Raw genomic sequence first — 23,353 nt, 5'->3', positions numbered from 1 at the left:
GTCACAAGCAGCTAAAGTGCACATGAAACAATCATCTGTCATAGTAGGAAAAGCACAGGTATTACTAACAATATTAATCATGGCTCAGGTCTAATTAAGTGTCACATCAAGTTGAGGCGGAGTGACAGTGTGTCAGCATGAACAGTACCAGAACCCTGAAACTGATATAATGATATACAACCTGTAATTACACCTGTGCTTTTCCTGTGAAAATGTCTGCTGATGACCAGTTTAGCATCAGAGGGCTTAGACCGTAGAGTCCTGATTTGATCTTGTATTCATAATTACCAGATTTAAAAGGGAAGCTCTAACAAGATTTTACCTAAAAGTAACAAAAGATCATGTACTGTAATCAGCTCCTCTATGCTGACAACATTTTGAAAGACTGAAACATGTTAATGTCAAGGTCACGCTTTAGGCAACAGATTGCTGTTTTTGTTTCAGGGACCTAACTGTGGGATGGGATGTTGCCTCTTAACTATTTCACTTTTTGGTTTGTTATGTGGAAATTAATGATCATGTTTTATTCAGTTTAAAAGTTTTTTAACAGCAGATTGCGTTACATGAGTTAACGTATTAAAGCTTGCGGCCCAAGTAATGCCAAATTAGTCAAAAAGACAAGACCGTGACAACAGATTTGTGCTGTTTGTTCACCCCATCACCCACCCATGGGCCCCAGAGTCACTTCTGCAAATGGCAGAACTCCAAACTAAACCAACTTTTCCATGCCAGAGCAAACAATCTGTGCACTCACTGTGGCTCCAACAATGTTCATATCATAGCTGCTGTCCTCTCTGGACAGAAATGCCTGCACATCACAGAGGTTGGAGACACAACTTTACAAAACTCTAAACAATAAAGGATATATATAAGTCTTTGAAGGAAACAGGAACAGAAGCAGCATTTCTGTTTAGTTGAAAACATGCAGTGTTTTATGTGATGACATGCTAAATTGAGTTTTGTTTAGAGTCCTGGGAGATGGTTCATAAAATAATGTCTAACAGGGCCATTCTCCCTCAGTCCAAATGCCTGGTTGGTTTCCTGCCCTGCTCCTGGTCCTGCTCCTGTCTGGGCATGCCACAGCAGGATAAGGAGAGGACCAAGCTCTTTTTTTCCCCTGCAGTATTACATAAACCTCTGGAAATCATGTTCAAAATAAGCCATCTGATTCTGCTTTAACTGAACTCTGGTGGTTGCAGCAAGTGATTTGATGGACAGAGCACGTTTGGTTTTCATTAGATTGTCTCGACACTGACCCCCTGCCCCATCTACAGTAATGTGAAACCAGCCCTCTGGCAGGCGCACTGTGCGGAAAAGAGCCGAGCAGAGCTGATGCAGTCTGCACTACTTTCACTACCCGGTCCGCAGGCTGGACTGCGCTGCCGCACACAGCACTACAAACTACCTAAGTAGTAACACACTACCGAGACGTGCAATGGCCAGGAAGCAGTGTTGACGGGCATAGATGGTAAACCTGTGTGTTCTTCGCTGAGGGGATTATTTCAGTATTTTTCCTGGAGGTGTGATATCGAAGCCATGGTGTGCTGTCAGACTCTCACAAGTTTACGAAGAGGCGACTGGGGCTTCGCTCCTCTGCTGGCTGCTGCGCTGCTCAGTCTTCTGTTCGCAGGGATGCAACAAACCACAGCGTTTCCCTCCTGGAGGTTAGAGGTATGCTGTGACCACTTCATGACATGTGAAAGCTGTCACTCCAATCGTGAGGTCCAATGTATAGTCTGGTTTGAAATTATTTACTCATGTAATTTTCTGTTTTCCTTGATCATCTCAAAAAACATAAAACCAAACTCCATTCAAAATTCTGCTACTTAAAATTTTCCAGACATTTTTATCTAGCTATATTAAGGGACTGCTTTGATTTAAGTTACTTTTCATTTTTAGAGGCCACTTTTCAATTCGGCACATACAGTATTGTTATTACAGGAGGTAACACTTATTTAAAACAGTAACTAATTTTTGTAAGTAAATTAAGTCCTGTTCAAAATACAGCCGTAGGTCTGAACCTACATGTGAAAGTTTAAATTATATTGAAATAAAGCGATAGTTAGTGGATCCTTTATTCACCGAATTCACCACAAGTAGGTGAAATTTAATAACCTGCCTTGTCACATGCTGTACAAGTAAATTATAACTTTTTTTTAATGAAGTATGGTCTTTGGTCCAGTTGAGAACGACAGGTATTAGGACAATTATAGATCTTTCCCTGAAGCTTTTAAAGACTCCACTGTCTATGCAATTTCAATCATTTGTCTGGTTTCCTCAAACGTATCATTTGTTGGACATCATCAATGAAATCACTGTTACAGTTTCCCCATGGGAAAACTCATCACATTCAATTAATGTTAAGGCTAAGGTTTAGACGCTAGATGAATACTGTAATTAGGTTAACCTATGGAATGGATCTCTGTTCATCTCCAGTGAATTGAATAAATGTGTTAACTCCACAGGACTTCAATCACTGCCACCCACCCACTGTGATACAGAGCCTGAAGGATAGCTTTATGTCATTTCCTTTACCACACACTCTCATTATATGTCAATCAGGAAGACTGCTGCTGAGGATTACATAATCGCCTCAGATAAGTTTTTTGTAGGCTACCAGAATAAAATACAGCATAAGTGAAAGACACATTGGATAATAAATGTATCAGTTAGTGAATAAATGCACTCAAAGAGTATTTTTAATGTAATTCCCTTCATCTAGGTTGAAAATAATGCACTATTCACATGACTCAAAATTCAGAGATGTATGAGAATCCTCTGAGTCAGCACTCAGCACTGCCTTCAAGGTTTAGTCTAATGTGCTTGTTTTGGCCCTCATGGTTTATGGTTCATCTTTATTTGTGCCAAAGTGTGAGATTAGATTTGCAGTGAATATAACGAGACACGGCACAGAGAGGACTGAGCTGGCCTTACTACATTAAACACCTCATAAATCACCAAGCACAAGACTGCTGTGTGTCAGCTGAGGTCAGGAAAGCAACTGCTGCATAAAACAATGACCTGTACATATAATGCAACACAGAGACTCTATCTTTAACATCAGAGCAGGAGACGTCATCCAGTTCAACAGTCTGCCAGACTGCCCGCCCCGCTTTGACTATTTTGGTAAGGAAATGAAGGAAGTACTGCATCTTCTTGTCTTGACTGGGCGAGGCAGGAACAGGAACCAGAGGATAGGGTGTAGAATACAAAGTGAAGGGAGCGGCTGTGATATTTGCTCTCCATCTACAGGAATTTTTCCCCAGAAAGAAAATTCTGGCGGTTAGGTTTCAGAGGTTTTTCCTTCCTCTCCTATTTATCATCAGATTTATCTTGGGACCAACAGGTTGAAATTCAGTGTTTTAAAGGGCCACTACAAGGATTTCATCCTGGTGTATTAGCCGTAGTAAAATAAGCTCAAACCTTCACACGTAACGTCTCAACGGACTCGAACTTTTTATCTTGTTACAAAAACTGTGGGACAGTTCTTATGAAGCAGACTGAAGCCCATAGCCTCCTCTTGGCTGCATCCTGGACTCCAAGAGGGCATTTCCAAAACTATCAGACAAAACAAGCACGTAATTTGAAGCATAATCAGGCCTTTACACTTAATGCAACCTGTGTCTCACATCTCACACCTGATGTACTGCATATGTACTCATCAGTCTCCAAGTACATGAGGTTGAGGGTAATATGAGAAGTGGACAGTTGCATGTACCTCGAATTCCTCCTTAAATCTGCCTCGAATTCATCAGTTAGGACAGGAGCACAGGATGGGCTCTTTGGGTCAGAATCACGGCCCAACATCAAGTGTTAGAAAGTGGATTTCTTACTTGAACCCATCTCCATGAAAAGTTCATATTTTATCAACTTGTGCAATCATAGTTATTTATTATTATGGAATATCGCAGCCAAGGCAAACCACAACTTATGAGAGCACTAAAATGCAAAGCACCCATACAGTGTTTCAGAGCTATAAAAATAGTGCCTGAATCCAAGTGTGATTATTTGAGAGTCAGTGTTGCCTATCCCCTTTCCTATCTGTGAAAAGGATCATACTTGATGTTTGGAAAGCACTTTAACTGCTGATCACTTCCCTTATCCAAGAGATGGAACGCCTTAGCATGAAAATCTAACACCTAATTTTCACATGCTAAACGCTGAAATAAAAGCAGTCGAGCACAGATGTATCTGTCAAGATGACAAAGGTAGTTTAATGCCTGCAGCTACGAAAGTCAAACTCTTGTACTGACTTGTAATAAGCAAAGAATCAGATGTATCTCATTGAATTCCCTCAAATGAGTTCAATTATAATGCATTAACAGCTTCCGATGCCTCAAGGTTCAGTGTCTAATTTCACTGTGTGAGGTGATTAATTAAAGGTTTTTCTTTGTCCAAGGAAGAAGCTCACACCACTGTGTTGCTCATTGGGATCCGCAAAGAGGCCCGGTCACAAGTGCTTCACCTCTCCAGGAATAAGCGTTACACCCTCACCCCGGAGCAGCTCAAATGGGACAAGTTTAAGCTAACATACAAGTATTCATTTAAAATTCTTTCTCTAGACAACACAGCAGAAAAGTACAGCTGCAGGAAGGGGGAGAGAAAGGTTAGCGAATCCTAGGGAAACACAAAAAACAGGAAAACAAAAAAACAGTTGAAGATGTCCATTGAAGGTTGTATGACCACCAGAAGTTTGACATCTGACAGTATTCATCTAACAGAACTCTATATAATGGACTTTTGCACAGATGATCCCATAAACCCAAGTCCTTTAGAAGATAATTAGTCTGAGAGGTTTGATCACTGTTCATTGATCCTACAATCTTCACTGAACATTTGACTGACAGGACAGTAGATAATGAGCCGAATTTCATTTGTTCTTGAATTAGTAAAGTTACATCTTCACCTTCTCCATATTGACAGTAGATGATACCAACCAGTCAATATCAGATCTTTATTAAAAGTATCCATATCAGTCTAACCTCAGCCGATATATAAGAGAATATCAAGTCACAGTAATGGAGCTGTACTTTCAATGCCTGTGGGACTTCTGGTCTGTCTGAACAGTAGCCATTGCATTTTGGCAGATTCCTCTGCTGTAGAGGAATGTGTGTAGAGACCAATATTAACTACACAATGCTGTTGTTTCTGAGCAGGTTGCTTTCCTTCCCAACAAACTTGATGAATGCCAGCGACACACGTCGAGGCATCGCCAAGGCTTTTGGCATGTGGAGCGACGTCTCGCCGTTCAGCTTCAGAGAGGTGCCAGCTGACCAAGAAGCAGACATTAAGATCGGTGGGTACTCTGCATGTGGCTGTATCAGTCCCCAACAGATGTTCCTTGGCTCTGAGCTCCAGACTTCTGCTTTGTCGTTTCTATTTTTCTCTCCATGCTGTCGTCACCCAAATGTCTTCGCCTCCAAATTCATTAAATCACACCACCGCAACTATATTACCAATCTTATATTCAGCATGATTCATTATTCTAAATGAAAAAAATAAAGGCTTAACAACTTCCATACATGTCAGCCTATGGTGAAGCAGTCTAAATTATGCTTTATCTGTCCCTTTGGGTGCAAACTCCAGGGTCCTACATAAATTCTCAGTGACAGTGAGAGAAATGGTTGTCATCCTGCAGGGTGAAGGCTGAAGAAAAAGCTCTGACTTTTGTAATTTATCATCCTGCTGCTATAGTCTACACAGAGCAGAAATAATGGAGTCAGGGTTTCCCTCCTCGGCTCTGAGGTATGCGTCTCTCTCTCTCTCTCTCTCTCTCTCTCTCTGTTTTGGCAGGCTTCTACCCCGTCAACCACACAGACTGTCTGCAGTCTCACTTGCACCATTGTTTCGACGGCATCACAGGAGAATTGGCTCATGCATTCTTCCCACCAACAGGCGAGATCCACTTTGATGACCATGAATACTGGATTCTTGGAAACATGCGCTTCAGCTGGAAGAAAGGCATGTGTCTTTATCATGTTTGTTGAAACTGTCAATATTCAACCCATAAGGTGATGGAAGCAGCAGACGCTGAACTGGACAGCTCGTCGGGGGGTGGGGGTGGTAGGGTACATGGCAACATAAAGAGAAAATAATCAACAGTATCTTTGTTGCAGGGGTCTGGCTGACGGATCTTGTCCACGTGGCAACTCATGAAATTGGCCATGTCCTTGGACTCATGCACTCAATGGACCCCAAAGCTATAATGCACCTGAATGCAACTTTGACAGGGCGCAAGCTTATCACACAGGATGAGGTGTGGGGTTTACACCGTCTGTACGGTACGTTCACAGTCCTTATGATTCTTACAGCACACAGCACAAATGGGAGAGTTCTTCTTTTGGGCTTCAACAATTATAAATAGATCTTACGACACTGTCAGTCATCCAGGACACGTATCTAGAAGTAGTAAGGCAAAGACATCACCACTTATATGAAATTGAAGATGTAATGCAGGTCATTCAAAAGGTGAATGGAAAAGGTCTTCAAGACCAAAACAGCAAGCACAGTTTTCATGCTGGGATCAGACTGGATGACAGGAACAAAAGCGAGCATTGAATGCATCGCCTATTTCAACCGGACCAGTTTGTCCTCATTGGAAGACAACTGATGCAGCACCTGACAAAAAGATCAGTGCTAGAATTATTTTTGCCTTCTTCTGTCTAGTTTGACCACCTCAGGTTCATGGATGTTTGCGTTCAACATGCCAAATCAACAGAGGAGTCGTGCTGCCATGTGGAACAGTAAAGTCAGTCCACCAAGTTTCACCTTGTTTCCGATCATCTGTGTTTGTCATAAAAGTTAAATGAGATATGAGTGGTCATACAACGTGCAGTTTGCCGTGTCTTTCTGTGAAGTCAGGACAAGAATTTAAGAATGGAAGTGATGGTAGTCTGACACAGTGACCATCTCAAAAGTAAAAATGTCATGTAGTCTGATCCCTGCACTGGAAGAATTAATCTAGATACACTTAAGAAGAACCAGTGGTATAAAACCTGTGATCCATTTTTGGTCAGAAGAGACCAGAATGCAGACCACAGTGTTTGTCTTTGACGACTGACACTGAAAGCCAACGTGGCATTAATGAATACTGTATAAACTACTCATGAGTCATGATTAGCGTGTATTATGGTGAGTCATTTTCATTGGAACCAAAAGCAGATCGGGGATCCAAATTCTTTTGCTGCTGACTGAGAGCTGCTGTCTGATCCTCCTCCTCCTCACTCCATCTCCGCCTCTCTTTCAGGATGTTTGGACCGGTTATTTATCTGTCCAGCCTGGGCTCGGAAAGGCTATTGCGACAGCAAGCGCAAGCTGATGCAGAAGCACTGCCCCTCCAGCTGTGATTTCTGTTACGGTAAGACACGGCAGCAGCAGCAGAAAACAGCAGCAGTCCAGGGGAAAAAAAAGAGAAAGTTTTCTCTCAATTGAGCAGCGCAAGGAGCTGCTGTGAACCGTTTGCCAATGGAGCAACGGGAGCCAACAGGTCCAGCCATGCAGAGCTGCGATGGGGGTTTTCAAGAATCTCATTTGAAGGGAAATTGCACTTGCTACTGGAGGAGTGTGCGTTCAGTCCTGGAGAATAGCAGCTCCCCCAGAACACTGACAGAGCAGCGGAGGTACCTGTTGATTGCTGTGTCTGCGCCAAGTATCGATAGCACATCAGCAATCTAACAGTCTAATCCTCTTTAGGCTTACTGTGGGGTGGACTAGTGCTTAGTCTTCTTGTTGCACAACAGGAAAAGGCTCCTCTTAACCATCACAGCCCATAGATTGTTGTGGCTGTCTGAGATTTTTGTCAGCAACAAGGGACAGTGTGGAGAGAGGCAAGAGGATACGATTCCTGGCTCACAGTAATCTGTTCCTCATTGTTGATTGGGAGATGTTGTACGGCTGTGGAAAATTCCTGAGTGAGTCCAAACCGCTGGAATTTCAGACTGTGGCTTGAGGGTTAGAGACACACAAGGTCAATTTGGATTTTTGTGGCATTAACGAGAGCGACTGTTTTTAAGCAGAATTTGAGTTGATCACAAGGCAGACTGTTGTGTTTGTCAGAAACCAGATGGGAGAGATTATATTGATAAGACAGTCACGGCGCCGGCAGGTCAGGGGTTGCAAAAAGCAGAGCGAGAGTCTGACGTGATAAGGTTCGCATCAAAAATTTTGACCTTAATCAGTCTCAGCAAGGGAGAGTGTGACATCTCCAGGTTATGAAATTCACTGAGATAAATGGTGAAACAGAATCTCTTGGATGATCCCTGTACAGTCAGGGATATTGTAAGATCATTAAAGTTCAGATTTTTGCATTTCTTATTTTGAGGTATTTCCTTTCAATCCTCTTCAGAATTCCCTTTCCCCACTGTGGCTCCCACACCGACCCCCCCGAGGACCAAACACAAGCTGGTCGTCGAAGGCAAGAAGCTGACTTTTCGTTGTGGGAAGAAAATAGCATCAAAGAAAGGCAAAGTATAGTGAGTATCCGTCTGTAATCTGTCATTAGTCCGTCTCACTCAGCACTAGTCTAACGTCTGACTCCTGTTCCAGCTGGTACAAAGACGGGGAGCTGCTGGAGTACTCTCACCCGAACTACATCTCCCTGAAAGACGACCACATCACCATAGTGGCCAACGCCATCAACGAAGGCACATACACCTGCATCGTGAAGAAAAAAGACAAAGTTCTCACTAACTACTCGTGGAGGGTACGTGTGCGCTTCTGAAGGCCACGCTGTCTCCTCTGCACACTGAACAGGACACATCCACACACACGGTCACCACGAGACCTCATTCACTAGGGCACATATTTCAGTTTTTTTTTTTTAAAGATGTCTTTCCTGTTTTCTTCCACACACAACTGTCTCATCGTCGATTGTCGTGTAAATGTGTTTTCATATGTGCAAATAATAAATGTTCCGTGACAAGTAGTATTTTTGTAAAAATACTACCTGACTGTGAAAAACTGTTCATGACAGACGCTGCGGTTTGTATTTTATTTGGTGATGAAAAACGCTCACAGCCCTTTTCAGCTGTTTGGGACAATGTCCACTTTGGACTCATCGAGCCTGGACTTCTTCAAAACTCCAAGTCGGTGACAGGGTCCAGGGCCACCCAGGGGTGTCCCCAGAAAAAAGGGAACTAATTAGCTGGATGGTGCTATACTGAAATTAAAAGATATTAGCACAATTGGAAAATTCTCCATTAAATTATACAAACTCCTATAGGCTCCATGGAAAATACATCATCCAAAAAAATATCCATGTCCCTAATGTGTTTCTTTTTAGGGGCCCGAAAAAGTTATAGAAGCCTTTGCTTAGATGCATGCCATTTCAATAATTTACACACTGACCAAACTAAGCTAATAAAGCCAGAATAAGCAATGTTGTCTACAGCCTTTGGAACTATTTGGACCTTAAACCGCATATGGAACACCTCAGACGTCTAGCTTACTTTACTAGGCTCACAGTGAAGCCAGCAGTCTGTCTCCAGAGACTGAGCAGTCAGTTCCACTAGCAGCTCTCCTTCCAAGCTTATTCAACACATCAGGTGTAATAATCTGCAGAAGGACTCCGGTGGGGGCAGGGGATAGATAAAACTGATTAATGAACATTTCCATTCAGTGCTGGCTCTCCAAGTCCCAGGACGAGGAGATTTTTTCGCGCGTGTTCCAGTGAAAGCAGCAAGCGGTCTTGCAGGCAATGCAACTGTACTGTTTATTTTTCTTCGGCTCAAAATCAAAGAATTTATTGGTTTAATACTGAAGTCGCAGAGCCATTTAAAAACAAAGGCAGAGCGAAGTCTGGGCCTCTTTTCCCCTGAAAGAACAAAGTACTGAGACAAAGTGTGCAGTGCAAAGAATGACATCACTTTTGGACAGCGACTACCAAGTTGGGTTCAAGGCTGGATTTTTTTTTTTTTTTTAAAGGCTCGACTTCCCTTCGTTTTTTTCTCCTGTGACAGTATGTGGTTGTGTTTGCATAGCTTGGACAGAGTTTATAAATATAGGGAAAATGGCAGACAAAACAAAGTTTCAAACTTTATTTCTAGCAAAAACATCGTCCCCCTGTCATCAAGTGAGCTGACAGTCCCAAGTAAATTTCAAACATTATGCTGGATGGAAACACGGCCAACGCTGCATCATTATACAGTAGCTCAGGCAGCCAGGAAATACCAACCATTTATAAAATCTGGTCCTGTCTCATGAAGTATAAAAGGGAAAATAAAACAAAAGTCAAACATGAGAGCTAAGCTTCTAACAGATTTATGGTTGTGTCTTCTCTTTAACAACTAAAATAGTCGCATCTGAAAATAAAGAGAAGAAGTCAAGGGAGAAATTCTGAAAATTCTAAATGTTTGAGCCACCAGTCTTGCTGTGAGACAGTCCTGACTATTTGGTAACAGTTGCAAAGGATCAGATATTAATCTGGTTTACAGTTGTAAACCAGTGACAGCTTCCAGTTCCAAAAGAAGAAACAACTCCCAGAAATCTTTGCTCCCTCTTTCTCAGTGCGACAGCCAGGTGTGGTCCTGTAGTTTCAGGCTCAGAATTTGAGGCTGAATCCTGGACCGACTGCAGACGCTCCCTGGTTACTGGTTGTCAGGTGAAAGCCTGTGTCTTTCAGGTCGTCATCGCCCTGCAGAGAAAACAGAAACACAGTGAACTGGTTGTAAACGACTCTCAAACCTCTGGCATCACATGCAGTTTTCATTTCTTACATATTTATTGTACAACTGATCGACACTACACTGGTTACCTTTGGAAAGCCCTTTGCCTGAATGGATCATAATGAGACATTTTGACTGTATTCCACAAGTATGCATGAACATGTTTATTATTAATATGATTATTGTTGTTATTCTTCTATGGTTTCAGTGGAGAATGTTAATGTCCGATGGCCTGTTTCACAAGCTTTTTCACCCTGACAAGAATAAAACTCAGATAAAAAAAGAAAACCTTTGAAATGGTTGAATTTATTGGAACGACAGAAAATATCAACTGTAACTTCCACTAAAGAAATATATATATACATATACACACATATATATCTACATATATATAGATGTATATATCTGCATCAGCCTTTAAAAAAACAACTTCTGGGTGGGTAGGACCACTGCTGAAAACATTAAGATCTAAAGGGTGCTCATCATGGAAAACACAAGGAGGAAATACGCGGACACAAAGCAGAAGCCTGTAGGTCTGTAATCTATTTAACACAGACAGCATTCAGAAAGCCTGGTAGCTGTGTGTAATGGAGAAAGTGGAGCCTGATGTCCTTACCAGGTGACTGTAGCCCAGGCCTCCCTCGGGTGGACGAGGACTAGTGCCTCTCTTCACCCTCTGCTGCTCGCTCTTGGCCGGCCAGGTGGGGAACATGGACGGGTCGATGGGCAGCGGCGTCTCTCTGAAGTACTCGTGCTTGAGCGCCTCGTCCGACACGATCCTCTTACTGGGACAGTAAGTGAGGAATCTGGAAAACAGTCAGGGGCCGAGTTCATGTGGAGATGCTAATACACTTCAGTAACAATTCAGTAAAGACACACACAAGGGTCAGCTCAGGGTGTTGTGCAAAGTAGTGGTTAAAAACTGTAAAAGTTCACTCTGAATTTCTTTTGTTAAAGAAGGAATCTGGTGCCAGAGTGGCTGCTCTCAGAATCTCAGAATTTTTTCAGTGGTTCAAATAGGTCTGGTGTTTTGCTCATTGTAGGAGGGATTAAGCACGGAGGCGTCATCTTTCTGTACTGGAGCCAGTGAAATAGTAACAAGAAAATGGCCAAAAAATGATGCAAGCGGGGATGAGATTAAAGCAGATACACAGTGTGCTGTAGCTGTCTCTAGCAGCCGATACCAGCTCCATCTGTGTCCAGTGAAAACCACGTCACTGCTGACTGGTTTGGTTTCTCAAAAACACTAAACAGATAACATAAATAATCCTAAGTGAATAATGACGTGAACATAAACAGGCAGCTGAGTCTGATTATCAGGGTATTAAAGAGGTACTTTAAAAATTAACTACATACACTCAGACAATCTGGACACAAGATGCAGCCATGGCTTTGTCCTAATTGTACATGACAGGACCAACACAGCATAATGGAGAGCTGCTCATTGTGATAATTGGCTTTCTGATTGGAATCTTCCATGTGTGAGCGGTGACACTGTGGTAACTCGTTAACACCAGCCTGAAAAGATTTAACTAAACAAACAGTCTCTGTCTCTGATGTGGAGGGAACAGATACTGATACTGAACAGGACAACCCTCCATTTGTGTCTAAATGATTGTTTTTGATTTCTAATGTGCACTCCGTCCTGCACCTGTGAGCCTCTGAGCCCTGCTGATTTAATCTGAGCTACTCAGACCTGTTTCTATCTGGGATACGAGGTTATGGAAACTAATTACTTTGTAGTAGTTTTCTGCATCTTGAGGATCAGGATTTTACAATCTCTTGTTTATGAAATCTTATTTTTAGTTTAATTTAATAAATCAAGTTCAGAAATAACTGCTTGCTGAAGCTCGCTGCTCAGGCTGGATACTCAGTGCATCCATCTTCAAACACTCTTCTACACAGCAGGGTGTGATATTCCAAACAGCTCTGTGATGTCTACCTGCCAACCTCCACCTCTAAACCTCCACTGCTCTGCTCCGTCTGAAGCCTTTCAAACAGTCCTTCTACGTGTTGACCTCCTGCAGTCTGAATCTGTCCCTGAGTAAACGCTCCGTGAGTCTTCTGACAGCTGGAAGGTTTCAGCAGCGCTGGCCGGGCGCCAAACTTCCACTGAACCGTGATCCCCCCCGGCAGCACAGTGGACATGTTGTTACCATCCTCTGCAGCTGTGAGGAAACTGAGTGGTGTGGTTTTGTCATTTACAGGTGTAGGCAAAAGGCTCTGTGGGTGGGTGAAGATCTGAGAGGAGAGCGGAGAAGCTTGCCTCTGCTCTTTGCAGCTGCTAAACAAAGCTGATCTCTGGAATGTGTGAGAGAGAGAATTATAAACCAATCACTCTCTGTGTGAAAATGATTTTCCGTATTAAATGTGTGTTTTCTAAAACATTTTCCTGTAGTGTGGAGCATCTCCATGGTGAGTGTGTGTGAAACGGAACAAGGGGATGGAACGGGACTGCTGCTGAGGCATGCTGATGAATTACCAGTCCGCTACCGTTGTCATGTTTTAAGTCGGCTTGCCAGAAATGCACTGACTGAATAAAAAGCTCTGGAAAGAGAAAGAGAATCTGACAGAGTAGTGCTGCGTTCATCCAAGTAAGGCAATTTCCACTGTAGGAGTCACGCTGACTGTTACTGATATTAGTGGTTGACATTTGCCTCTCACTGATGTGTGATATCAGGACCTGTTCTATCAATATAACACTGCCATCACATATTTTTTAATATCATGCACATGTGGCCATTTTTTATATGATCTTGATATATTATTGATCTTATCTCATTGTCAAGCTTTTTCATCTCACATGAAAGCAGCTAATTTTAAGTTTGTGTATTTAACACTGGCAGCAGCTGGCAAACAAAAAAACAGGTAGAATACCACAATCAGAGTTGTGCAGTGAAGACATGGTGCAGTGAGTGAGGTGTAAAGTTTCATGTGGAATAAGACAGCCTTTAAGGATCTTACTTGTTCATGAGGTCAAAGCCTTGGTCTGAGAGCAGCGCTCCAAAGCGCTTTCTCAGGTTGTTGTAGGGATACTCTGTGAAAGTCATCTTCTTCACAGCGGGTAGCTCGCTGTATCCGGGCCAGATCTTCTCACTGGGTGACCCCAAATCCTACAGGCAACACAGACGAGTAAGCAGACATACTGTTAGACATACTGGCGGAGCCACAGACGTGGCTACAGACCAGTCCTAAGTGCATTTCAATACTTTAATTCATCAGTGGTGAGGACTGTAGGAGGCCTGAGTGGCATCAGTCCACACACACCGCTGTCATGCTTTATACTGAAAATTATTCAGCCAACTGTGGTCTCATAATAACTTCATCAGCTGGGTTGACATCTACCAACAGCTCCATGCTGTGGTGCACTGCAGAACTGCAGGCTGACATACGGATGGACAATGCACCAAAGATTTACAGGCTGTAAACACAAGAGCTTTCACTCTTCATGGTGAGGATTTACTTCACTCTACGAGGGCAAACGAGGGCATTCACCTTGAAAATCTTGTTAATTTGGTCAATTTCAGATTTTCCAGGGAAAAGAGGTTTCTGGGTCAGGAGCTCGCCAAATATGCAGCCCACTGACCACATGTCCACGGCTGTGGAGTACTCCTGCGGAGAGAAGAACAAACACAGTGGCAGTCCGCAGAAACATAAAGTAGACAGACTTCCTGGCAAATTTCTGCATTAGAGTTGGTCTCGTGTGTGAAAGTGGATGTGCTCTGACTGTGCTGCTGGACTGCCTCCGTCTGGCTTTGTAAATCACACACTGTAAAAGTTAAATAGTGTTTCACGGTATTTGGTATCTTTAAGCCAAATGCTTCACAGATGTCGTCTTCACTTGGTAATTTATCTTGAAACAGTGAAACAGTCGATCAAGATGATGTAACCACGTCTATGAGAGCACATCACCATAATGTTTGTAGTTTAAGTGCAAATTTTTCATCTGCTCGTGTGATGTGTTCAGGCAGTGTGAAGCTGAATTCTCACCTTGGCTCCCAGCAGCAGTTCTGGTGACCGGTACCACAGGGTCACCACCACAGGGGTGTACGGCTTCAGGGGGGAGCCGTACTCCCGGGCCAAACCAAAGTCACCAATCTATAGGACAAGACAGATTTTGGGGGGTAAATACATTTATAATAGGGGAAAAGAACACTGTCTCAGCATTAATAAGGTTCCTCCAAAAGCCTTGACCTTTCATAGGAGATCTAATGACCTTCTATCTGGCACAGCACCGCACAGAACAGTCATATCAGATTTGAAAACTCATACGACTGAGTGTGATTTGTATTTGCTATTGTCAGCTTGCATAAAATTCACCCTGACAAATGTCTGTAAAAATGTGGTTTATTTACACATGGACTCAGTCTACCGTACATTCTGCCAGAAATTCATGCTCTAATTGACTTTTAGTAATCATGTGTTGTTTGTGCAACTGTGCTGTACTGCTGCTAGCTTGGGGAAAGCTGTGCATCATCGAAAGATGGATTGAAGAAAACCCTTTTTTGTGTGTCTGTATTCTACCAAACTAAAGATGGAAAAAACAATGTTATTTATTTTGGGATTTTTTCTCTCCTAGTACATTTTTTTGACAGTATAATTGCATTGCAACACTTTTCACAGTGGTGAAATGGAGTAATGTACTGGAAAGTAGAGTGTGTGTTCAATATCCAGTATCATACAACAAACACTGCTGTGTAAGTACACAGCATGAATGAGTACATTTCCCCAAGACCTAACAAACCCAGCTCTCTTCTTCTTCAGATCTGTGTGTACAAATATATATCACAGATATAGATAAATATACAGATAAATAGATATATTCTGGGTTCCTATATAATGCTGGTGTGTCATTAACCAATAAAACATGTCAATATTGGACAGGAATGTTTTCTAGTGAGAGTTAAGAGCAACTGCATCCCACTCAAACAGGTTTAAGTGGTTGAGAATTAAAAGTATAATTAAGTCTCAGAGTTAATGTTGACAACAACAGCAACAAGAGGGAACTGTCTGAACACTGGACAAAGAACATTATTGCATTGTACAAAAGAGGACATGGGTACAAGGGGATTAGTAAATCACTGTTATGCAAGTCCCTGAAATGTTCAAGCTGTTGCCACAAACTTTCACTTCACGACAAGCAATTTTTACTGGGGAAAGTGCAGGAGAATCACAAAGCTAGAGCCTCAGAGCTGGCCATGGCTGTGGAAAGCCAAAGTGGAGTGACTGTTTCATCTCACACAGTGAGACACACCCTGTACAGAAGAGGAATGCATGATTGTTGTCCACGGAGGAGGCCGCTGCTGAAGCCAAAGCATGAAAAAGCTCGTTTAGCCTCTGCCAAGGTCGATACTGACAGCAACTCTGGTTTGATGAGAACAATCTTTTTGGATCTGATGACATCTAAAATGTATGGTGTCATTTTAGAGTACAGTGAGGTGCATGGTTGCCACAGAGAGGCACAGTGTGGGGGAACTGTGTCTCACAGAAGGCGATGTGAATTTGCAGATGTACTGTAAAAACTTGAAAGAGAAAATGCTACTCTGTCTCACATATTTGTAAAATTAAATCAAGAATGTTCTCATTTACTGTATACTTATATATCCGAATATTTATTTCATAAATTATGTAATCTTCCATGAATTGTAAAGGTGGTTATTTAGAAATACTTCTTTATGTTCAGGGGAGGTGAAATTTATGCTGTACAGTATACATTAATCAACGTTAAACCAGTTTTTTCTCAGTCTATCTACCTGAATTCAGTATTTCCAGAGGTGTAAATTTCAAATTGGCCAATCAAATGTGGACATGTGGGCATATGATTACATGAGAGGGATGATGAAAACTTGACCATCAATATACCAATGATGTAAAAGTCAATGGAGAAAAAAAAAAGACATGAATGCTAAACCTGCTTCACTCTTTTTTTCTCTTAAGTTATTTTTTGGGGATTTTTCGCCTTTATTGGATAGGACAGTGGAGATGAGACAGGAAACAGGGAGAAAGAGCGGGGGACACACAGTAAAGATCCGGCCAGACTGGGAGTCGATCCGGGGACCAGCTGCTCAGGGCACTTAAGCCCATGTGGTACGTGCTCCAACCATTCGGCTATGGGGGCGCCCCCGAAACCTGCTTCACTCTTTTAACAGATATTTCATTAAATGATGGTAGAACTCGGTTTTACTGGGGACCCCTTAGTTACACTCTAGGGCCTGAGGAAGACTAGCTGTTGTCAAGCTCTCAATGAGAACCGCAGTCCTGACATACATACCTTCAGGATCCCCTTGTGGCTCAGCAGCAGATTTGATGTCTTCAGATCACGGTGCAGAATCCAGTTATCATGCAGATGTCGGACTCCTCGAAGCAGCTGAATCATCAGAGTCTTTACCTCACCTGAAAGAGGAGACGTCATGTTTTAACAGTTGTGAAGTAGAGGACAGACATTCACTGCTACAGCTAAAAATAAAGAAAAATCTATTATTACAGGTCTGAATAAAGACAGAATATATTTTTATCCCATTCATCTTATTATTACACAAAGAAATGGACCAAAGCTCAATAATATCTCTCATCACCTGGCAGGAAGGGCTGCTTCATAGTTTCCATCAGACTCTTCAGGTCATGTTCTACATAGTTCATCACAATGTAGATCTTGTCCATATTGCTTCCAACGACTATTTCCTGATATAGTGGGGAAAAGGAATAGATAATTAGATTTCCCTGGTAGACCGCCAATAAAAGAAATATTAAGTAATAACTAAGTATTTTCCATGTTCTCTCACCCTGACTGTGACAATGTTTGGGTGTTGAGCTTTCAGAATTGTATTGATTTCTCTTAAAGAGGTGATGGGAAAGCCTTCCTTCTCCTTCTCCATCTTCAGCCTTTTCAGAGCAACAATCTCATCTGCAAACATATTTATTATTTCATCAACAGACAACTCTGAGAACCGTAAAAATAACTGTATCTGTGGGTTTATTTTCATACCAGTCTTTTTGTCCTTGGCTCTGTACACCACTCCATAGGTTCCCTCCTCTATTCGGTTCAAACACTGAAATTCTTCAACACTGCGACAACCCTGAAAACCAACACACAAACAAGATTACATATCCATACATAATTAGTCTATGTTTGTAATTCATATGGATGTAGATTTGTTATCTTGGTGCTGACCTGTAAAGCAGGCAGATATTTGGGCAGCTCCTTCTTCAGCTCCACAGGGGAAATCGGGGGGGAGTCTGGGATGTAGTTCTCTTCAGGAGTGGGGGAGCGTGAGTGAGTCTGAGAGTGAGGAGTGGGGTCACCGTCTCCTGCTTCTTCATCCTCCTCCTCCTCATCCTCCTCCTCCTCCTCTTCCTCCATGTCCTGACCGCTCTCCTCTGAGTCATGGTCAAAACGGGACTCTGGCACTGCGGGGAAATTTATGTTAGATTCATAATTAGATTCAATTAAGGGTTGCAACTAACTGCTCCTGTTCAGTTGTCATCATGTGACACAAAGCAGGACATGTGAATCATTAGAATAACTTTATATTTACACCTCTGGATGACTTAGTTATGAAGTTAGGAATGGTGATGTCGTACCCACATAGACATCAATGGTGACGTCAGTGGTTCACCCACCTGCAGGAATGTGATTTCCATTTTCCCTCTCCTCTTCAAAGTCTTCCTCTGACTGCTCGTCCTCACTCACATCCTCTGTAAAGGAGGAAGCCGCTCGGTTAAACCTGTGATGCTGTAAAACTGAAGCTGTCACAGGAGTGGAGAAGTCTTTGACAGTTTTACCTGCACTCTGCTCAGACCTTCCTGAGCCTGAGACAGACTCCTCCTCCTCCTCCTCTTCTTCACCCTCACTCTGGCTGCTGGACTCCTCTTCGTCGTCGTCATCCTCCTCCTCTTCGTCAGAGCCTGATCCTGAAGCTAGACAACAATGAAAAGATTAATTTGAAATTTTTTAAACAATCAGAAAAAATGTCACCGCAACAGTGAAACTGCCATGTCATTATCACATTATTGGTTCTGGTGGTTATGTGTTAACACCACTGAATTCCTGCGGTGTTTCTGATCTAAACATCCCATCTTGTAAATTTCAAGGCTATAATGACTAACATCAGTGAGTGATTATCCTCATCACATTTTGTGTTCTACTGAGAAAGTCTCGCTTCCCGAGAATGTTGATCCATTCACAGCACTACAATAACTAGACAACGCACTGAACACTAGAATGTATTAATTGTAGTATGTAAAAGGGTCTTTGTTCAAAGTGTAGGTTAGATCAATTATTACCCATGGAGGACTCTGCTGTGCTGGTCTTCCTTTCGCTGTCACTTATATCCTGAAGGTCTGCGAGCAGGTCTTTGCCCTCCGGCTTCTCCTCCTTCGATGCTGCAGGAAAAAAGTATTGTGAGCTATGCTGAAACGCAAGTGATCTCTTTGGGAGTCTTTGTACCAGCAAACAATGACAGGATACAATTAAAAAGTATAATAAAAGCAAATAAAGATTTTTATAGACTGTGATATAATGGTGAACTCACTTCCACTTTTCCGTGGTTCGCTGTGTTCAGATCTGTCTCTGGGAACGCGGGTAGGACTGCGGCTGCGGTGACTTTGTTTTGGCTTCTCATCATACTCGTCGGGTAGCATTCGGTGGTGAGACAACACTGCAAACAGGAAAGTGTCTAATTATTCACTGCTGTAGATTTCAGTTCACAGTTCACAGGGTTCATCACAGCCCCATTAAACAGTTTGGGAAATATTTGCTATTTCCTATTTGCTTTCTTCCCCTGGTTACAAGGGAAAATCAATGTGATTCTTGTGTCTGTTTGTTACTACAGAACTGGAGTCAGGATGTGTTTATCCTAGCTTAGCATGAAGACTCTAGCCTGGTACCGGCCAAAGTGAAAAAACGCTCCTATCTCCTGACCTTCTCGTCGACCCCCTCTTTCTTTGCGCCGCTCCTCGGCCCTTCTCTCTCGATCCTTGAGCTCACGTTGCTCTTTCTGCTGTTCACGCAGCTTTCGGTCGCGTTCGCGCTGGCGTTCCAGCTGCTCCAGCCGGTCCCTGTGGTCCAAAAAAAACCCAGGAGAATCCACTCGAGGTCTGTTCAGATAACCAAAAGCCCAGTTTTGTCATTGTTTGCTGTATTTTTACTTTGGGTTGATGTCATACACAAAGATACAGTTAGTTAATGGCTGTGGGATTGTTGCCTCCACAGCTGTATGCAATGATTAACACATTTCTGTAACAACCTGTGCCATGTGAATCTGTGCTTCATTGTAAACTAGACTCATTTTCCAATCCAACAAAACAGATGCTGGCATTCAAAATAATGTACGCTCAATTTACAATCTACTGTTTCAAAATATTAAATACATCTCTACATTTCTCACATCATGTGGAGCCTCTCCAGGGTCACTGCTCACCTCTCTCTGCGTGAATGAGCTCTGGCCTGTTCCCTTCGTTTCTGCCTCTCCCAGTCTCGCCGGGCTTTGTCTTCTTCCCACTGACGCTTCCTCCGATCGCTCTCTCGCTCTTTTTCTTTGTCTTTGGGCCTTACATGTTTCCCTGCTGTAGAAGCAAAAACCATGAGTGGAACCAGACCTGCAAAAACAGTTCCAAATGTGTTGTATTCAGCTGTAAAACATATGTTTGTGTTTATGTAATTAAACAGCACTCCCGTACCTCCTTCATCTGAGTGACTGCGATGACGTCTTTTATCTTTTCTCTTCTCCTCCTTTCTGTGGTGAGACTTGTCTTTCCTCGCTATCTGCTGTGGGGGCTTGATTGCTAGAGATTCATCTTCCTCTCCTCTGCATAAACATAAAGAAAATACTGAGACTCTAAAGAGCTACTAGCTACTGGGTTGAGTGTCACTTCGATATATTCACTCATGTTTGGTGCCTACGATTCCAAGCACCTGTCCTCTGTTGAGTCTTCCCGTGTGTACGGGGAATTACGAATTGTTATTTCCATTCTTGGATCCCGTAGTTCTCCTTCCTCCGGAGTGTCTCGTTTGGATTCCCGATCATCCGCCTGTGGAACAAGGCCCTGTGTGAACTGCGTAAAATAAAAAGAGCAGAATATTTAGGTTAAAGATGGAGAGAAATCACTAAAATGTCCTCAGATGAAGATTAAGGAAGTTAGTACAGTTACCAGAACATTTAGACTGTAGCTACAAATATTTGCAGTTTTTCAGAAATACATTTCTTGTTAAAAAAGTAAATACATAAATACATTTTTAAAAAAAAGTCTCCATCAAAACAGTTTGTGTATGCGTGTATTAAAAACCTCTGAAACAACAATCACTTGTTTTGTAAAAAAAATAAATAATTATATATATATGTGTATATATATATATATATATATATATATATATATATATATATATATTTTTTTTTAATATATATATATATATATATATATAAAAAATATCTATAGACACTGCAATTTCTAGTAAACAATTCTGAATGTTCTCAAACCAAGATGTATTATACAATAAGCTTTTGTATTAAGTTATCAACATTGGGTGTCATATGGATCTTACATTAACTTTGAAATACTGTACATTTTTCTGGCGCTTGGGGTCTGTTCTCTCTTCTAATTCTCTTCTTCGTTTTTTCTCAAGTAGGATTTCGTCAAGAGTTTTTACTTTCCAGGTCTCCTTTTCGTCCCCCATCAGCATCCACTCTGCACCGCCTGCTCCACATCACACACACATACACAGCTCAGTTTCACTTGAATCATGAAGAGTCAGGCTTGTGCAAAACACAATGAAGCAATATATAGTTAATGGCAGAAAATAGCCAACAACTTTTTAGTCATTGTTAATTTTTTATCTACTTGGTGTACTCAGATCTCTCCCACAAAATAGATAAGTCTTCTATAAATCATCCGTTTTACTTTATTGGAAAGGTCAAAACAAGACCAGTGGTAATTTAGAAGATAACAGTTTGCCCCACTGTCACTGTATGTACATGAATGGTCTGCTTCATTTGCATACTGGAGGTAACTGGGAATGTGAAGAAGTCTTTTCAGTTCAAAAGGTGTGATGTCTAGGCCTTAGCGCAGTAGACCATTATAACAGACAGGATTCTCTGGTCGTTCAGCATACACCCAGTTCATCAGACAGCAGTGACTTGAGTAAAACATCAACGACTAAACTTAATTTACATACATCTTATTTTCTGTGCTATTTCACCAATGACAAACACTTTTACCGGCAATGAAGTCCTGTCCTATGGTTATCATGTCAAGGACAAATTCACCAGCACATTCGAATAAATGAGAAATAGACTCAAGCTCTAATATTTGAGTGAAATTTGACAACAGGCGGTTAACGGTGTCTAACTTCAGCTTACTATTCAGTGTATAGCTTAACTGTTATACTTATTTCTGAATAAACCAGTGGGTGAACTTTAAAGCAGCAGCATGTGCCTGCGCATTAACAGAAATGGTAGGTAATGACTTCTAAAGCCGCTGAATGTTGTGAATCAAGCGTGATGCTAACACATGAGCTAACTAACGCTAGCTAGCTAAAACTAGCACGAGCGATTGCTGCTAAACAACTCCTGCAGCTAACTTTATGATTTAAAAGGGAATCTTTAGTACAGCCTGTAGAGGTATAAACTACAGAACCTATGGCCGTGTCCGCAACGTTCGTTAAAAGCCTAGGTACAGTAAACGATGAAGTTAATCACCGAGCAGTAGAAACTGTTAAACAAACCTGAAATATGCGCAGCGGTATTATGGCACACCGGAAGTCCTAACGCGGTGGTAACGTTTGTAAAACTTCCGGTGTGAAACAATCACTTCCTCATAATATAATATAATATAATATAATATAATATAATATAATATAATATAATATAATATAACATGAAAATTAAATGTTTACCTTTAATGATACAACCATAATGATATCTGTAGATATATCTGCATTTGTGAATATTCATCAAGCACATGGAAAGCTGTACCAGGCCTTTGGAGTATGTTATTTGGGATAATCTGGCATTATGAATTAATGTCAAAAAGTCCTTAAAAAAAAGTCCTTAAATCTAGCACATGGTGCATAATCAAACATTCTGTAGTCATTTTAGGTGTTTATGTATAATATGCATAATATTTATTGTAACAAGGTCTTTCTTCTGAAAATACCAAACCGCTCTGCATTGTCAGTGTCTCCCTGTCTACCTGTCCATGAGAGGACAGTAGGGTTCAACAATGATGTTGAGCCACTAACTCCACTGAGCGGAGTCCAGACAAGTACAAACCACTGCTGTCCTCTAAGGCCCAGGGGTGCCTCACAAGTCCACCTAAGCCCTGGAGCAAAAATGATTTTCACCTGACAATTCAGATTAAGTGAAACAAATCTTCACCTCCTGATAAATCAGTGTATTTATGGTAATGTGAGTAGCTCAGATTACTGGATTTCTTTACCTCTAAAACCACAAGAGGGCACTGTTACTACGACTGAAATAGATCTGCAACATGATTATCCTCCCCAGTACTACCTTAGAAAAATCTTTGACCAAGATATTTATATTATATGTAACCAAATCAGTATTTTTGCTCTGCAGCCAACTATCTGCACAGGATGTGATGAAACCGGAGGCTGACGGCAGCATTCAGAGTTTGAACTGCCCTTTATCACTGAGAAGGAGTCATATAAGGAGAAGAAATACAACAGCTGGATTACA

At 41.8% G+C, this 23,353-nt stretch overlaps 2 protein-coding genes across 6 annotated transcripts; one reads left to right on the top strand and one right to left on the bottom strand.

The window, feature by feature from the left end:
* Positions 1 to 1,143: 1,143 nt before the first annotated feature.
* mmp23ba (matrix metallopeptidase 23ba) lies at positions 1,144 to 8,923 on the top strand. The gene is made up of 8 exons (XM_018675186.2): positions 1,144 to 1,671; positions 4,400 to 4,536; positions 5,157 to 5,296; positions 5,794 to 5,961; positions 6,117 to 6,281; positions 7,247 to 7,357; positions 8,345 to 8,471; positions 8,545 to 8,923. The coding sequence occupies exons 1-8, from the start codon at positions 1,537 to 1,539 to the stop codon at positions 8,717 to 8,719; spliced, it is 1,158 nt and encodes a 385-aa protein (XP_018530702.1). The 5' UTR covers positions 1,144 to 1,536; the 3' UTR covers positions 8,720 to 8,923.
* Positions 8,924 to 10,019: 1,096 nt separating this feature from the next.
* On the bottom strand, positions 10,020 to 22,434 carry cdk11b (cyclin-dependent kinase 11B). Of its 5 annotated transcripts, none has more exons than XM_018675182.2 (20): positions 22,381 to 22,434; positions 21,202 to 21,353; positions 20,575 to 20,714; positions 20,340 to 20,467; positions 20,081 to 20,258; positions 19,582 to 19,757; positions 19,193 to 19,318; positions 18,945 to 19,043; positions 18,444 to 18,578; positions 18,282 to 18,356; positions 17,833 to 18,068; positions 17,647 to 17,737; positions 17,444 to 17,565; positions 17,237 to 17,342; positions 16,933 to 17,054; positions 14,652 to 14,759; positions 14,157 to 14,273; positions 13,626 to 13,774; positions 11,278 to 11,467; positions 10,020 to 10,630 (listed from the first exon to the last, which is right to left on the bottom strand). In XM_018675182.2, exons 2-20 carry the CDS (start codon positions 21,337 to 21,339, stop codon positions 10,538 to 10,540), a joined length of 2,529 nt encoding a protein of 842 aa, XP_018530698.1. In that variant the 5' UTR covers positions 21,340 to 21,353; positions 22,381 to 22,434; the 3' UTR covers positions 10,020 to 10,537. The 5 variants fall into 5 exon arrangements, with proteins under 5 accessions (XP_018530698.1, XP_018530700.1, XP_050927028.1 ...); XM_018675184.2 differs by having other exon boundaries at positions 19,582 to 19,718; XM_051071071.1 differs by having other exon boundaries at positions 21,223 to 21,353.
* Between the last annotated feature and the right edge of the window lie 919 nt (positions 22,435 to 23,353).

This window comes from Lates calcarifer, linkage group LG6 (assembly GCF_001640805.2).
Source record: "Lates calcarifer isolate ASB-BC8 linkage group LG6, TLL_Latcal_v3, whole genome shotgun sequence".
NCBI lineage: Eukaryota > Metazoa > Chordata > Actinopteri > Centropomidae > Lates > Lates calcarifer.
This window is presented reverse-complemented; position numbering and strand designations above follow the sequence as displayed.

Coding starts and splice junctions, on each gene's coding strand:
- mmp23ba (XM_018675186.2), top strand. CDS start 1,537: ATGGTGTGCTGTCAGACTCTCACAAGTTTACGAAGAGGCGACTGGGGC. Junction 1,672..4,399: donor TTCCCTCCTGGAGGTTAGAG/GTATGCTGTGAC, acceptor TCTTTGTCCAAG/GAAGAAGCTCACACCACTGT. Junction 4,537..5,156: donor AAGTTTAAGCTAACATACAA/GTATTCATTTAA, acceptor GTTTCTGAGCAG/GTTGCTTTCCTTCCCAACAA.
- cdk11b (XM_018675182.2), bottom strand. CDS start 21,339: ATGCTGATGGGGGACGAAAAGGAGACCTGGAAAGTAAAAACTCTTGAC. Junction 18,579..18,944: donor CACAGCAGAGTCCTCCATGG/GTAATAATTGAT, acceptor ATTGTTGTCTAG/CTTCAGGATCAGGCTCTGAC. Junction 17,055..17,236: donor GAAGCAGCCCTTCCTGCCAG/GTGATGAGAGAT, acceptor CTCCTCTTTCAG/GTGAGGTAAAGACTCTGATG.